This window comes from Enhydra lutris, unplaced genomic scaffold, assembly GCF_002288905.1.
Source record: "Enhydra lutris kenyoni isolate GAN:26980312 unplaced genomic scaffold, ASM228890v2 scaffoldscaffold43, whole genome shotgun sequence".
In the NCBI taxonomy this organism is placed as follows: domain Eukaryota; kingdom Metazoa; phylum Chordata; class Mammalia; order Carnivora; family Mustelidae; genus Enhydra; species Enhydra lutris.
The window spans coordinates 7048511-7066000 of record NW_019154127.1 but is presented as its reverse complement, the minus strand read 5'-3'; the positions used below and the strand labels follow the sequence as shown (position 1 = coordinate 7066000).

The 17490-nt window shown below is 41.0% G+C and overlaps 1 protein-coding gene across 1 annotated transcript in view; it reads right to left on the bottom strand.

Annotated features, from left to right (window-relative positions):
- Positions 1-16303, bottom strand: part of LOC111155695 (MORC family CW-type zinc finger 3) — a 40961-nt gene extending 24658 nt beyond the window's left edge. Inside the window, exons 1-5 of the mRNA XM_022516002.1 lie at positions 16224-16303; positions 5847-5919; positions 3596-3728; positions 2012-2226; positions 1308-1455 (exon numbers count right to left, since the gene is read on the bottom strand). Coding sequence (XP_022371710.1) covers positions 1308-1455; positions 2012-2226; positions 3596-3728; positions 5847-5919; positions 16224-16262 — 608 coding nt within the window. The 5' untranslated portion in view covers positions 16263-16303. The remainder of the gene's footprint in view (positions 1-1307; positions 1456-2011; positions 2227-3595; positions 3729-5846; positions 5920-16223) is intronic.
- Positions 16304-17490: the final 1187 nt, after the last annotated feature.

Sequence of the window (17490 nt, the reverse complement as noted above, 5' to 3'; positions counted from 1 at the left end):
CTGTATACACTCACACATTGTTGGCGGGAAGTCAAATGGTAGAGCCACTGTGAAAAACATTCTTAAAAAACCAAACAGGCAACTACCATATGACCCAGCAATTACACTCTTGGGCATTTATCTTAGAAAAAGAGAAGATTTTATTTCCAGAAAAACCTGTACACAAATATTTACAGCTTCATTTGCAGTAACTCAAAATGATAAAAATCCAGATGCGCTTTAACTGGTGAATGGTTAAACACACGATGGTCCATCCATACAATACTACTCAGCAAGGACAAGGAAGCAAACTGCTGACACACATAGGAACCCAGATGAATCTCCAGAGAAATACTATGAATGAAAAAAGCCAATCCCAAAAGCTTTCACACTGTAGGATTCTATTCATATAACATTCTTAAAATGCTGAAGTTACAGAAATGGAGATGATGTTAGAGGTGGTCAGGGATTAGGAAGGAGGAGGTATGGATATAAAAGGCCAACATGAGGGATCACGGGTGATGAAAATGTCCTGTCTCTTGACTCTGTCAATGTCGATATCAACACTACTGTGCTACAGTTTTGCAAGATGCTGCCAATGGGGGAAACTGAATAAACGAAGCATGAGATTTGTGCATACAAATCTACAGATATATCAAAATAAAAAAGGTAAATTTAAAAAAGAGGGGAGTGAGGATGGGAGGGGCGTGGCAGCAAAGCAAAGAAAAAAGGGGAACATAGATCAGAAAAGATTTGAAGTATTTTAGGCTTACCACTCAATTTGTGCTGTATTCCTATCATTCTATGTGTCTAAATATCTCAGTATTATACATTTATCCTAAGTTTTTAAAAAACCTTATTTGCAAATGATTTTATCTTCACAAGGATAAAGGACTGCAATCTTTAGCAACACAGAGGTCTCATCTACTTCACTTTTCTCACTAGTTGTTAAATTATGCTTAGCTTTAAGTAATCGATAAAGATTTCTCTTCCTAACTTACACAAGTTAGGGCTTATGAGCTGGGATGTTTTCTTCCCTTTTCTTTTTGAGGAGGGGTAGAATAACAGAAAGTGAGAACTGAGCTCTACAGATACTGAATGGCAGGGCTAGGAAATTTAGTTTTAATAATATGAAATTATCTCGAACTGAAGCCAAAGTGGCATCAATAAAACACTCTTAGAAAAGACAAATTGTTACCTATGCCAAAAATTGAGTACCTTCCAATATATTTCTACTCCTTGTGACAATGGATAAAGGTAATAAGACCATTCCTGCACAAGCAATTTCCTTCCCAAATGAGAAACCACTCGCTGAGTTCCACATTTACCTTCTAAGGTTCCAAATGATGATCCTCGTCCCCTTTTTACCCATAATAGCATCAAGTTCCGCCAGTAATTTCTGTTCCGTAGAAAACAGAGAATGTTCCAGAATTGCTGCAAGGCTTGCTTTTGATTCTGCTAAATTTATCATCTGTCGTATATCTTAAGTTAAAGACTTAGACCAACAACATACTTCTTATGATTGCAATATGGAAACAAACAGTAACAGATAACTTTTTCCTAAATTAATTTCTTAGTTTTAAAACTGCAGTTTGATTTCAGATAAACACCAAGGAAGATGAAGTATAAGTTTATTATGATTCCTAATTTAATGGTTCTTAATATCTGAATGTGTTTATAAAAAACACAGAAGCTGTTTTCCTAAAGATACCTTGCTTTTCATGGGCTTAGGAAAAATTTCAAAACAGACCACACATCTTTTTAGACATAATACAACTGAAATAAAGGGGAGAGCTACAGGGAGCTGAACACAGAAAGCGACCACCTTACGTTAAGGGTTTCCATGGCACAATTCCAACAGAAGAAAGGGATAAAGGCTTAGCCACAGATGTAAGAGACAATGGGTAGGAACAAGAGCTATCATGGAAACTGATTAAAAAACGAGAATCTGGAGGAACGCAAAAGGATGGAATGGTTCAGAGTATTTCTTCAGAGTTTCTCCACAGTTTCTATTTGAAAATCAAAAGGATATGGTGTTTGTTGAACGCCACTATTGGGACAACAACATGTTCTGCTTTTATGACTTCCAAGTAGGTCTGAGACAAGAAGCCCACGCTCATGCTTTCTCCATTTTTGGTAAACACAATTGCATCTCTACCCAAACGCATAGAACCTGACTTGAAGCCATTCCCATACAATCCAACTGGGACATGACCATTCATGGTGACTTTGTCACTGAAGCCAAAGCTAAAAAGGAAAAAAAAAGAGAGAGAGAGAGATTTTTAAAATATGTATAATCTTCATTTTTTTTAAGTTCAAAAATTATAATATCAAGTAAAAAGCCTGGGTATAAATGTTAGCTTCATCCTCTCTAGTTACATAATCTTAGGCATATCACTTCTAACCTATTTTGACGTGTTTCCCCATTTCTGAAATGAAAACTAAATCTGCATTGTAGGGTATGAGAATGACAGTCTAGAACAGGAGCCCATTGCCTGGCACGCCCTGCCAAAACGACTAAGTTCTCATTTGGGATCCTGGGACCCTTGAGATTTCACCCATGAAATTTCTTCTACATGTGAACAACTCCCTCGATCTCAGCAAGCCTACTATAGTATGATTACTAACGGCATCAAGTTTCTGGCAGAATAACAAGTATTCAAGGGAGAGTACAAAGGGCTCTGCTGCCACATTTTCTCTACTCTGTATCTACACGAGGTACCTTGGTTTCCTTCTCAGGCACATTTGGCTTCATACTGACATCCTATTCTGTGACACTAGAGGTTTTATGACTATTTTATCTTGCTTCCTTCCTTATCCTCTGAATCCCTTTAAAATGACTCCCCACCAAAAGTGGCATTTTACTGGAGATACTGGTTAGAACCAATTAACACTAGGGTATAAATAACTGCTACCAGTGCACTAAGACTCTAAAGGAATGGTGGAATTTTAGGTAAGTCACACAGGAGGGGGTGAGAATGGCAGGGATTGTCCAATAATCACATAGCAGTAGGAAATGGGGAAAACTTAAGGAAGGGAACAGAGTGGGTTGCGGGTATGGCATATCATGTTTAAAAAACAGAAAGTATGGGCAATAAGTATGACACATGAAACCCCTGAACTGGGTAAAAGCAATGTTTTTAAGAAATGTGACACTTTTGGGCACCTGGGTGGCTCAGTCATTAAGCCTCTGCCTTTGGCTCAGGTCATGATCCCAGGGTCCTAGGATCCAGTCCTGCATCCGGCTCCCTGCTCAGCAGGAAGCCTGCCTCTCCCTCTCCCACTCCCCCTGCTTGTGTTTCCTCTCTCGCTATCTCTCTCTGTCAAATAATAAACAAAACCTTAAAAAAAAAAAAAAAGAAAAAAGAAAGAAAAGAAAAGAAAAGAATAAGAAATGTGACACTTTTGGGGCCCCTAGGTGGCTCAGTCAGTTAAGCAGCTGCCTTTGACTCAGGTCCAAGCCCCATGTAGGGCTCCCTGCTCAGTGGGAAGCCTGCCTCTCCCTCTCCCTCTGTCCTTCATCCTGCTCAGGCTCTCTCTCTCTCAAATAAAATTAAAAAAAGAAAAGAAAAGAAAAAGAAAAAGAAAAAGAAAGAAATGTGACACTTCTACATACCTTAGCATTTTATGTAACTTATCTGAAGTCATACCATTCCCATTATCAGTGAATGTCAAGCATATGTGGTCATTTATCACTGTTTTGTCAATCCATATCTGTTTAGCATTCACATCAGGATCATAAGCATTATCTGGGAAACAAAAGTTTTGAGAAATTTTGATTTTGCATTTTAAAGAGTTAATTAGTTCAGTACAATCCTTTAACAAGCAACATATTTTTTTAAAAATGAAATGTTTAGGCACCCCAAGACTTGAAAACTTGAAATTAAACTGTATCTTGCTGTATACATCATTCACTGATCGTTACAGAATTAGCCCTTTCCAAAGCCCTCCATTTGTCACACTGGTGCCCACTACACTGAAAAACTACAAACAAGAACAGTGACTGTACCAAGGAGATGATCAAGACAGGGAGGTTTTCTCAAAGAACCAGCCTGGCTATGGAGAGAGAGAAACTGGGAACTGAGTGTCAACTAGCACTACACACAAGCTGACACTGAGGGCATGCAATGCAGTTACTGAATAAATGAGAAAGCAGTCCTGTTCTCTGCTAAGCTGGATACACACATGAAGGTTTACCTTCTACACAGTTCTTCAAATTGTGGCCCTTTCCAATCTAACCAAAGTTTCTGGTGGCTTTTACATTTCTATGATCTCTGTACAGATGCCCATGTAACACTCTTGTTTAGCTTCCTTGTTTGTCTCAGAATAGATAAGTAGGAAGGAACACATTTAAAAAAAACTACAAAAAATGAAAAAAATGTCAACAGAAGCAGCAAATAACATCAGCTTGTGAATTAAGTTCTACTTGAATATCCTTAACTGACTAAAAATACTTGCTGAGGTATATTCTGAAGTCTTTATGATTAAACATAAACAATGGTTCTCAAACTATCCTTCCATAAGGCAGTCTAGAATTAAAATCATCTTTTTAATCAACCACTTCTGGAAAAGTGATGTTTCACTTAAATTTGATAGAGCACAAAGAGCACCATGACTTTCAGCTGCTCTACCCCAAAGCCAGACAATAACTATACCTGAATGAACAATCCCAGCTTGGGTGGCTCCTCTGGGTTGCCATAAAACAAGAATGTCTCTGAAGAGCCGCAGTCTTACATCCACTTACGGTTTTTAAAAAACCAGCTGAACAGCACATATTAGCTGGGAGACTTTGGAAAATCTAACTATGCCAAAGAAAAGAAGGGTGCTCAAAAGTTTCTTCTTTTCTCTTTTTTTCTCTAAGATAGAACCCTTTCTTGACAAAGAATCTAAAGTATTTCTAAGAATTCCCAAGAATATACTTTCCTTTATTACGTGTTTCTCAAACACACGCTTAAAAAAAAAAAAATCAGGGGCGCTTGGGCGCCTCAGTCAGTTAAGAGACTGACTCTTGGCTCAGGTCAAGATCTTGAGTCCTGGCCTTCAAATCTACCTCTGGCTTGGCGCTCAGTGGGGAGTCCACTTCCTCTCTCTCTGCCCCTCCCCCTGCTCTCTCTCAAATAAGTCTTTATAAAAAAAATTCACATGCCAGAGGGAAAAAAATCATGACCCATTATGCAAATCTGATCAAAACTTTGCCTCTTCTCATGTTCACTGAAACACTATTAAAACACAATTCTGTATCTAATCATTCTATCAAAGGAAACAAAAATGTATTATCACAAATCTAATGTAACATTAATCTCCCTACTTGCTAGCATCAGGAAAAAAAAACACATCTGTTATATGTACTTTTCAACTATTAAAAAACACAATTCCTGGGCGCCTGGGTGGCTCAGTGGGTTAAAGCCTCTGCCTTCAGCTCAGGTCATGATCTTAGGGTCCTGGATCGAGCCCTGCATTGGGCTCTCTGCTCGGCAGGGAGCCTGCTCCTCCCCCCCCCAACCCCCCCACCTGCCTCTCTGCCTACTTGTGATCTCTGTCTGTCAAATAAATAAAATCTTTAAAAACAAAACAAAACACAATTCCCATTTTTACAATAGATCAATTTCTTTTATAATCAGAATAAAATTATTTTCAACATAAATGTTTTGTGAATTTGGCAAAATAACAGTACAGAGAAGGTTGAGTGTAATTAATTTGACATCTACTTGAATAGCTGTTATGCTAGATAAACTTTACCGATGGTATCATTCAAAAATACATCTGTTTTATTAAACAGCTCATATGCATATTATTTTTCAATTGAAAGTTTTTTAAAACTTCAACTGCAAGCAACAGATTATACATGAAATGTCAAATTTACATACCTATTAATTCAGCAACTGCACTGAATGGCCAAGTGTGACTAGTAGAATTTGTATGTAAAAACTTCGGGCAAAGCTGAAACAAACCAATGATTCACATAAATTAATTCAATTCTTACTTTTAAGAACTGAAACCAATATAATTTTCTGTCCCTGTATTAAATAAACAACACCGGGGCACCTGGCTGGCTCAGTCGGTAGAGCCTGCAACTCTTGATCTCGGGGTTGTGAGTTTAAGCCCCATGTTGGGTGTGGACATTACTTTAAAATCTTTAAAAGAAATAAAAATAGTAAAAAATAAAATAAACAACACTGAGACCAAGCAAAAATAACAGCAGCTTGCTTCAGGATATACCGGGAAGAAACCACCTCGAAGGTAAGGTTCTTAGAAGCCTGTGCTCATCAACTAAATAGTTTACTCATCAACACCTGCTTCAAAACCTTGACTCCTTGGGTCCACCAATCCAAAGCCATATTACAAACTACCCAGTCAGAAAGTTACCCAGCCTGCAAGGCCTACCTCAAAATTACTGTGAGACACAACTAAGATTTTTGCCAAGGGGGTGTTTTTTCCTGAGAGCATTAGGCTTAATAAACGTAGCTTCACTTATTAATCAAAAGGCTTTTCTAGTGGTCTCATGGAACGTCAGTATTTGATATTTTTTATATTATTTACTCCAAGTTCATTATAATTAAACCTTCGCAATAGAGTAATATACATCTATCAACCCATGTCAAACACAATGTCAAATAAAAGTTTAAAGCCAGGGATTTTAGGTCTGATTTTATTCACAGTTATACAGTATGAATGACTATGCCAATCAACCTCATGCTATACGGAACTCCCTAAATTTCCGAGTATAGATATCAAATGCATAAAAATGTCCAAGTAGCCTTCAAAGGCTGAGGCTTGAAAATTTCCATTAAAGACAATTTCCATGCAATGGGGATTTTGTGTTCACTTTTAACAGATTATCTTATATTTAAGGAAAAAAAGAGAGGAGGCACTTTTAAGTATTTAATGTGACGAGCCCTGGATATGTGACGAGATCACAAATGAAACCAACTGTGTTTGTAGTGCTCAGTTGCCGCCACAAGGTGTCAGAAAGAGGTCTGTTTTTTCTCTGTCCACATTTGGTTTTAGACAATTCCCAAGCATTCATTCACCATTAGACTGAAATGCACATGTGAGAAATGAAATTCGTAGAAGAGCAGTCTTCTAACTGGAGTATGGCACACATTCATGTAATAAATAGGAAGTAATTCAGCCTTTCTACAGCATACGTTACAAAGTTTTTTAAATAAAAACCAATTTCCAGGGGCGCCTGGGTGGCTCAGTGGGTTAAGCCGCTGCCTTCGGCTCAGGTCATGATCTCAGAGTCCTGGAATCGAGCCCCGCATCGGGATCTCTGCTCAGCAGGGAGCCTGCTTCCCTCTCTCTCTCTCTCTCTGCCTGCCTCTCTGTCTACTTGTAATCTCTCTCTATCAAATAAATAAATAAAATCTTTTAAAAATAAAATAAAATAAAAATAAAAAAATAAATAAAAACCAATTTCCAGATCTTCATCTTGTACAAGAGGCTTTTCTCAAATTAATCTACCTGAGACGGTGCCAGGGGTCAGCCATCAGGAGGCTCTTTATGTCCCAGCAGCCTGCCTTTGCATAATTATCACGCTACCATTTATAGAATGGCATACTCCTCACCTGTTATAAATTTTACAATGGAGGCATGGCTTTGGAGTGTGAAACTTCTGGCTACCAAAGAAGACACCCTTAGAATATCTGCCTTTGCTCTATTTTATGCATTTCTGTTAGCTGTGAAATCTGGAACTGGAATGGGGTATTTTGAATTTTAGATGTACTGGCAGAATGTGGTAGTGGGAATATCAATTTTCATTTAATGTCTTCATCCTGTATATCAATTCCAAATTGACATGGTACACACTGTTCCTGAGTAAGAACCCAGGGAGAGCAAAGCAAAGAAGGCATCAGTAAGAAATAACTGAATGGTAAACAGTGGCTTTTTCGACTATTCTGAATTCTCATCTCTAGAACACGCCACTAGCTGTGGAGGGAAACAAACACCTTTGACTGGCCAAAGCAGTAATACATAGACACAGAGACAGACACACAAACACATACATGCGAAGCACAGTATGTTTAACCAGGTGTGTGACCCTGAGCAAGAAGCTTAACCTCAGTGCCTCAAGTTCTGTCATCTATAAAAATGAGGATGATAAGCATATCAGTTTACCAGGGTATTAAGAATATTAAATGAGTTAATATTTGTAAATGCTTAGAAGACCAACCAGAACATAATAAGCACTGTGTGTGTGTGCTTTTTAGTATTCCTTAAAGGCACAATTGAGCTCATAAAAAAATAAAAATTAAGGAAAAGGAGGCCTGACTTCAACATCAGTTGAAGTCAGCATCTGCCTTCAGCTCAGATTATGAACCCAGAGTTCCAGAAAGGAGCAGCATCAGTCTCCCTGCTCAGCAGGGAGTCTGCTTCTCCCTCTCTGCCCCTCACCCCAGTCCTGTGTGCTTGCTTTCTCTCTCGCCTGCGCTCTCTCAAATAAATAAGTAATCTTAAAAATATTTTAAAAAGGAAAATCTTTAAAGGCTTTGAGTAAAGAAAGAATTAACTACAAAAACTAGATTTGAAGATAAAGGATGCAATGGGTGAGGTGCTTAAATGGAATACAAAGGTTTGTTTTGCTGCTGTTGTTTTGTTTTTTTAAAGGTTTTGGTTTTAATGGTGACTCAGGGATAGGAGATTTGGAAGTAACTGCCCCTCCTCAACCTCAATAAGAAGCTGGGGACAGCAGGAACCTGTCTAACGGGAAGTTAGTCTGTTTTGGTCTAGATGCCTTTAAAAAAAAAAAAAAAAAAAAAGGCGTAACAAGCAGCTCTGTAAAAAAGGGCATGCCTTCACTTGGGTTAAGTTGTATCAATTCATATAACTTGCAGAAACACTATGGAGATCACAGCCTCAACCAGACCGCATAGGACTCCCTTAGGTCATTATTTGGGAGACTATTTGAGCACAAAATCTAAACTAAGGGAAAAATCATTTAAGGGAACAATCCACCAGGAGAAAATGTTAGCAAACAAGATTCAGTAGTATTAGACGTCACTTCCCACTGCCAAAATTTAGGAAACACACACAAAAATGAGATGCTCTGAAGACTACACAGATTTTTTAAAGAATTAATACAACTTTTAGGGGCGCCTGGGTGGCTCAGTGGGTTGAGCTTCTGCCTTAGGCTCAGGTCATGATCCCAGGGTCCTGGGATAAAGCCCCGCATTGGGCCCTCTGCTCAGCAGGGAGCCTGCTTCCTCCTCTCTCTCTGCCTGCCTCTCTGCCTACTTGTAATCTCTGTCTGCCAAATAAATAAATAATATATTTTTTAAAAAGAATGTAACTTTTAGAATCAACAGTCACACATTTAAAAAACCAGATAAATGTAAAACTTTTTCAGAAGCCTGAACATATGGGAGTGTTCACCTGTGCTCCCGCCTGAAACTGCTTTTTTTTTTTTTAAACCTGACTTTATTTTGTGTTCCACTATCCTTTTATTCTTTTATATTTTTTTCAAAGATTTTTTTATTTATTAATTTGACAGAGATCACAAGTAGGCAGAGAGGCAGGCAGTGAGAGAGAGAGGGGGAAATAGGCTCCCCGCTGAGCAGAGAGCCCGATGCGGGGCTCGATCCCAGGACCCTGGGATCATGACCTGAGCCGAAGGCAGAGGCTTAACCCACTGAGCCACCCAGGCGCCCCCTGAAACTGCCTTTTTTTTTTTTTAAAAAAGATTTTATTTATTTATTTGAGAGAGAATGAATGAGAGAGAGCATGAGAGAGGAGAAGGTCAGAGGGAGAAGCAGACTCCCCAAGGAGCCGGGAGTCCGATGTGGGACTCGATCCCGGAAGTCCGGGATCATGACCTGAGCCGAAGGCAGCCGCTCAACCGACTGAGCCACCCAGGCGCCCCTGAAACTGCTTTTTAATGGGGGTGGGGGAGGGGGTCAGAATAAACCAGAACAAAAGCAATCAGAGAAGTGATGGATAATAGTAGATAAGGTAGTCAGTAGTTTGGAAATTGGAAAGCACAGATATGACAACTCATTCAACAGCCTGTAAAGAGCTGAGTCGGAAACTATAAAGAGGATGGGAAAAAACAAGCAGCAGACCAGGAACCCTGGCAGAACTCCACAAAGCCTTAGGAATTAGATTTTTGTGCCTCCAAAGTCAAAGGTTCTAGAGGTTGTAGGAAAACAAGATAGCTTCAAAGTCTTTAGAGAAGCGGGAAAGATTCCCCCTCCTCCCCCGTTTCTTCTTTCACCCTGCAACGACGCTAAGCAAGCAGGCAGAAAACTGGAGGTCTGTTCTTGGGACAAAGTGATGGTGGCAGGCTCAGGGACAACGAAAACAGGTGGATTAAAAGCAGGTCAGCAAACAGCCCAGAAATAAACCCTCACATATATGGCCAAATGATTTTCCACAGGGTGTAAAGACCATTCAAAAAGAAAAAGACAGTCTCTTCAATAAATAGTGCTGGGAAAGCTAGATATCCATGGTATCCATATGTAAAAGACTCGAGTTGGACTCTCACCCCACACCATATAGAGAAAAAAAAAAAAAGGACACCTTAAAATGGATCAAAGATCTAACATAAAAAATTAAAACTTTTAAAACTCTTAGAAGAAAGCATAGGGGGAAAGTTTCGTGACACTGGATTTGGCGATTATTTCTTGGACATGACACCAAAAGTACAGGAAACAAAACAAAATCAATTGGACTGCATCAAAATTTAAAACTTCTACACATTAAAGGATACAACTGGGATGCCTGGGTGGCTCAGTCAGCTGGTCATCTGCTTTTGGCTCAGATCATGATCCCAGGATCCTTGGATCAAGTCATGAAGTCAGAACGAGACTCCCTGCTCAGTACGGAGTCTGTTTCTCCTTCTCTCTGCCCACCACCCCCCACCCTACTCCTCACTCTCTCTCTCAAATAAATAAATGAATAAACAAATACAATCGTTTTAAAAAATAAAGGATACAATCAACAGAATGAAAAAGCAATCTACAGAATAGAAAAAAAAATCTGCAAATCAAATATCTGTTAAGAGGTTAATATCCAGAACACATAAAGAACTGCTACACACATCAACAAAAAGACTAAAAACCTAACTAAATAGTAGGCAAAGGACTTGGCTATTTCTCCAAGGACTCTATACAAATGGCCACTAACACAAGATGCTCAACATCACTAATCACTAGGGATATACAAACAAAACCACAATGAGATACCACCTCATACTTACTAGCATGGTACTATAAAATTAAACATAGAACTGCTATATGATCCAGCAATTCCACTGCTGGGTACATACTGAGAAGAAATGGAAGCAGGATCTTGAAGAGATTATTTGTACAGCCCTGTTCATAGTAGCATTATGCACAATACCCAAAAGGTGGAAGCCACATAAATATCCATCAATGAATGGAAAAACAAAATGTGGTATATTCATACAAGGGAACAGTATTCCGCCTCGGAAGGAAAAGATCCCTTGACATATGCTACAACTGGATGAACCACCCTGAGAACATTATGCTAAGTGAAATAAGCCAGTCACAAAATGACAAATAATTCATGATTACACTTACATGAGATACCTACAGTGGTCAAATTCACAGAAAGTAGAATGGTGGCTGCTAGGGGCTATGCGAAGGGAGAATGGAGAATTATTTGTTAATAGGTATAGAGTTTTAGTTTTGCAAGATGAAAAGAGTTCTGCAGACTATACAACAAAGTGAATGTATTTAATAGTACTGACTTAAATACTTAAAATTGGTCAAGATGGTAAATTTTATGTTAAGTGTATTTTACTACAATAACAAAGAGATAAATACCAAGTCAGCAAACTGAACAACGTGATACTCCCATTTCCTTTTACCAGCTGAGCTTTCAGGAGAGCTAGGAGCCAGAATTATATATGCCATGGCAAGAGACTAGATGCAGAATTCCTCTCTGGAAAACCGAATGATTTCCAAAAGTTCCATCTGCTCCTTTTACAGTTATGCCAGGCCTTTCTGGATAGCATCTTATTTTTGTTGTTCCCACTTTTTAAGAATTACTTAAGAATTTTTTTAAGTTATTTTTTGAAGCTTTTATTTAAATTCCAATTAGTAAGCATACTGGGTAATATTATTTTCAGGTGCACAATACAGTGATTCAACACTTCCACACAACATCCAGTGCTCATCACAAATTTTTATGTAACTTTAAACAAGCCTATTTTATTTTCAAACACTTCCATGCTTCCATTCTTTAGGCTCTTAAAAATACCGACATAGAGTGCCCCCAACAAAACATAACTGATTACTACCTTTCTCATCACCCAACACTGAAGCTCTACTCATGTATGTCCAGTCAGCTGTGCGTCTTACTTGGAAATGTAAGCAGGTTAACCATCTCCAGACATTTGAGACTATAAAATTGTAAGTCAGAAACACAAAGAAAAAGGAACAAAGAAAGCACCGGCATGCAGCAAGCAAAAGATAACTTCAAAAATGCTGTGATCAATATGCCCAGTGATAACAAATATTTTGTCTAGGGGAGATGATTGCTTGATCGAGAGAGAGAGAGAGAGAGTGTGTGTGTGTGTATGTATACATATATAGTAAGTAGGCTCCATACCCAGTGTGGGGCTTTAACTCACGACTCTGAGATCAACAGTAACACACTCCATTGACTCAGTCAGCCAGGCACCCCTGTCCAAGGAAGATTTTAAAAAGACATTCAGAGTGTGGTGCAGACGGTTAAGTGTCTGACTCTTGGTTTCTACTCAAGTCCTAATTTCTGAGTCTGCTTCAGATTCTCTCCCTCCCTCTCCCCCTTCTCCCTGCTGTGTGCACACGCTCGCTCTCTCTCAAATAAATAAATAGATCTTTTAAAAAAGATATATTATATATAATCAATATAATTATTAATTATAATGGTTAAATAAATAATAAGAGAAAGGAGAACAAATGGAGGAAATCTCACAGAAAAGAAAGAAACAAGTAGGAAAACAGGAGACAAAAGAAAACTGAGAAACAGAGGGAAGAAATATGTCAAATAAATGAGAGAAATTTCCAGATTATTAAGAATTTGAATTTCCAGCCTAAGTGCCCAATACAATACATAGGACTCTACTACAGTAAAGCATGCTTTTAAATTTCTAAGAGAAGTCATTCTTAATTTAGAATGACAAATCCAGCTAAATGATATATCTAGGGCAAGCAACAGTAACATAAACATATTTCCAAGAAATGACACAAAATTTTTTTCTTCCCGTGTACTCTGCTCTCAGAAGCTATACCTGTTTTTGGAAGGATGGATGTGCTCCACACTACCAGGAACAAAAACAGCAAATATTTACTGGGCACTTACTGCATGCACAAACCTTTTATATGTATTTGCTCCTTTAATGTTTAAAACCACCCTTTGAGGTGCCTGCCCATCCTTCAGATTAGAAACTCAGGCACAGAGAGAGTAAATAATTTGCCAAGGTTACTTATCCATTTGTCAGTCAGGATTTGAACCCAGGCAGGTGGGCTCCAGAGCCCATGCTCTCAGTCACTCGTCTACTGCACCTGCCAAGGGAGTAAACTCCAAAAGAGGAATATGTGGGATGGAGACACAACAAAAGGGGAAGGAAATTTCCAGAAAGATGATAAAGGGAAGTCCCCAAAACACAAGTAAGCCAACAAAACTGACAAAATATTGGGTGTGCTTGAGCACATCTGGAAAAGATTTTCCAGTTCTGTAAAAGTGTGGATAAAAGAGCAAATATAAGCAAATAAAATACAATTATTAACCTCAGAAAGACAAAAAGCTGTACAACAAAGAAAATGCAATCATAGTTCTGGTTGGCTCACTTGTGAATAATGATAAGAGTGATAAATCATACAGTAATTCAACAAATAAGATAAATGCAATGGAAGGATGAGAGGATGTGAAAAGAATATGCACGTGTCAGTTAAATCCACAGCAGGACTACTGGAAAACAACAAAACGGTAGCAGCATTTTAACTTAGAGATAGGAAAGCAAAAAGCAAAAATGTTTCTGTCATTCTGCATTCTGTTGTTGGATCTCTTGCCCTCCTAAATTAAAATATGCATACATGATTATGGTTCACCCCTTATGTCAGGATCTATGACTTCTGACAAATGCATAAACTCATTAATTCCTAGACTCCTAATGAAAGCATTTGATAGCTACACCCAAACAGTGAGCATAGCTGTATTCAAATGAAATTTATGGAAACTGAAATGTGTATGTCACATAATTTTCGTATGTTGCAAAATACTCTTTTGATTTTTTCCAACTGCTTAAGAATCATGTTTAAGAATCACTCTTGGAAGCGCTTGGGTGGTTCAGTGGGTTAAAGCCGCTGCCTTCAGCTCAAGTCATGATCCCAGGGTTCTGGGATCGGGCCCCACATCAGGCTCTCTGCTCCACGGGGAGCCTGCTTCCTCCTCTCTCTCTGTCTGCCTCTCTGCCTACTTGTGATCTCTGTCAAATAAATAAAATCAAAAAAAAAAAAAAAAAAAAAAAAAAACCTTCTTAGCTTATGGGCCATACCAAAACAGGTGGCAGGCTGGATTTGGCCCATAAGCCATAGTTTGCCAATTCCTGCCCTAAAGCAAAAAGATGGGTGGAGATACAGTCCAGAAGCTGCAGATGGGAGATTTCTGTCAGTGAGGTTCCAAACAGCCCATATTACCCACAAAAGGAATATTTAGTACATGGACAGCTGCTTCACCCAGAAAGCCAGCTAACAATACTGGTCTCAACATGGTTTTGACTCTTACGTTTGCTCCCTTTATCACCTCAGTCTTGGAGGACTTAAGACAGCAACACTGGAGGGGCCAGGGAAATGAGAAGAGAATCCGAGTGCAGAAACAGGACAAAACCAGTTCACTCCTTTTCCCCACTACAGGATTCTGGGGCAGAACGTGGCCCAATCTGAGAGGGAGAAGGTCTGGGCATTAAGTTGAATAAGATATTTTAAATTACATGAGGACAGACTTTACAATACCTGAGGCTAACTGGAAAGCCTTACTTACATATGCCCAGATTCACCCAAGTGTCGAAGAGAGGCAAACAATATTTAAACCCAGTGGTAAGAAAGAATAAAGTTGTTCTCTATATTCAAACTACTAAATATTATCTCATTCAACAGGCCAGTTATGTAACCAAAGGACCTTCATTCAGTATAAGTAAAGAACACTTAACGATCAATAAAAATCTCTTTAAGAGAAAATACAAAAATGGGCAAAGGATACAATTGGTGTTTTTTTATAAGTTAAATGTGAATAACTTTTAAGGAAATGCAAAATAAACCCAAACACACTTTACATTCATCATACCGAAAAACTGTTAAAGTCCAACGATACCAGGTGTGGGTAAGAATGATTAAACGAAAGAAGTCAGAGAGCAATGCACCATTTTTAAAGCAATAGTATTACCACTCGATCGTTAAATTTAACGAGACTACGGTAGCCATTCTCTGGCAAGAGTCACCAACCTCAAAAGAGGAGGTACACTTCTGCACAACACCAACTTTCTGAGGATAATCAGGAAAGCCACGCCCACATTTTAGGAGGTGAAATTTCATTCTTGTGTGTGACCGCTCCCTACGACTCAGGACTCATAGATACAAGAAATGCTGGAGGGTTTCCAAGAACGCCCCGAAACAGATACGACGGAGAGGCCAGAGAAAACGGGAGAACCCAGTGACTTGGTGATCTGGGCCCGAGGGCTTAACTGGAGGGAAGCGGCAGGAATGTGAACGAATCAGGAAGACCCGTCCCGGCTCGCTTCACCCCGTCCCACCGCCTAGAGGTCAAGGCCGCCTGGCATTTCTGGCCGCGGACTGCCGCTCCCGGTCCCTCCCCCTCCCGCTCCGGGGCGCCCCGCCGGCCCGCCGGCTGGGAAGGGTCAGGGGCCCCAGCGGTCCGAGAGACGGGTGGTGCTGCCACTGAGGCCTCGCCCTCGAACGACAGCTGCTAGGCAGCCAGGAGGGAGCCGGGAGGAGGGGCCGCGGTCCCGGCCCGCCCCAAAGCCGCGGGGGGCAAAACAGAAACCCAGCGCGGAGGAAACGGAACGCAGCCCGGCCCGCGCAGCCCAGCCCGCACCGCCCGGCCCTGTCCGCCGCCGAGTCGCTCCGCCGACGGGAGCGAGATGGCCGCCCCCTCCCCCGGCCCCGCCGCGGCCCCAGCCGCCGCGCCGACGAGTCGCCACCGCCCACTGCCGGCCCCCCCTCGCTTGCCCGCCCGCCCGCCCTCCTGGGACACGGCCCGCTCCACCCCTCGCGGCTGCTCACCGCGCTGAGGCGGATCCCGCTGGGTGGCTGCGCCGCCATCTTGAGCGAGCTACAAAGCCAGGACCGGCCTCGGCCGCAACCCGACTGGGAGGCGGCCGAGACGACTGTGGGGCCCGCTGAGGCCCGCCCACTTCCGGGGCGGGGCGCGCGACTGCCCCGCCCGTCCACTTCCGCCTCAGGCACAGTTGTAAGAGTGTGGGGAAAATAAAGCGCCAGGCTGGTTGAAGCCGGAGGGAACTGGGCTCGAAGCGCTGGGCCCTGCTAGGGTAAGGGCGCATGCGTGAGAGTGGCGGGAGCGAAAGGTCAGCGGGCGGTATTAACTGGGCCTGGGAAGTTGAGGGTCTGGGGTTTGAGGTCTGTCACGCCGACCGCTGGGGCCCAGAGGAGTAGGTGACCTTGTGCGCTGGGGCCGGGAGAGGTGAGCTCGAGGCGCCTGACGTGGCTGCACGTGAATTGCGCTGAAAGAAGCCATCCGGTTCCCGCCTGTGTCCGTGTGATTTGAAGCCGTGTTAACGAGACGTAGACTTGGTGCGTTTTGGATTTGCCCTGGAAGTTACCATCCTTCGGCCTGGTGAAGAGAGCCCTTTCGCTCATGCACACTTACTCAGTGTCGACTTTGCGCCGGGTCTTGGGCTACGTGAGTAGGATCTAGAAACGAGTAAGTCTAGGGCTCTTCCACACTGTAGGTAAAGAAAGGGTGGAAAGGGTTCTTTAAATATCCATTTAGGTTTTTTGCTTTTTGCTTTTCCTTTTATCTCTTTGTCCTGATTTTTGGGAGGTATAAGCACATGTCAGGTCTCCAACACTTGTTTTTCATTCATTTAATGTTTTTAAAGAAAAAAAAAACAAACAAACCCCAAAACCGAGTTAACCCATTTTTCCCACCCACTCCCCACCTGTTGCTTTTTTTACTGTAATACATTTTCTTTGTAAAAATTCCGATAATACGGAAATACAAGACATGAAATTTACCCCGAATCTCTTCACCAGAACGTATAAACAATGTGGTATACATTATTAGTTCAGGCTTACTATATACTAAATATTATTTCCAATACAGATTGTCGCGCCATTTGCTACAGTTCTACTTAGCATTTGTCAACTTTACCATGGTGTGGAAATGATACGCATTCAGTAGAAACTGTAATTGAGGGCACCTGGGTGGCTCAGTCAGTTAAGAGTCTGCTTTTCGCTCAGGTCATTATCTCGGGGTTCTGGGATGAAGCCCAGCATTGGGCTCCCTGTTCAGTGGGGAGCCTGCTTCTCC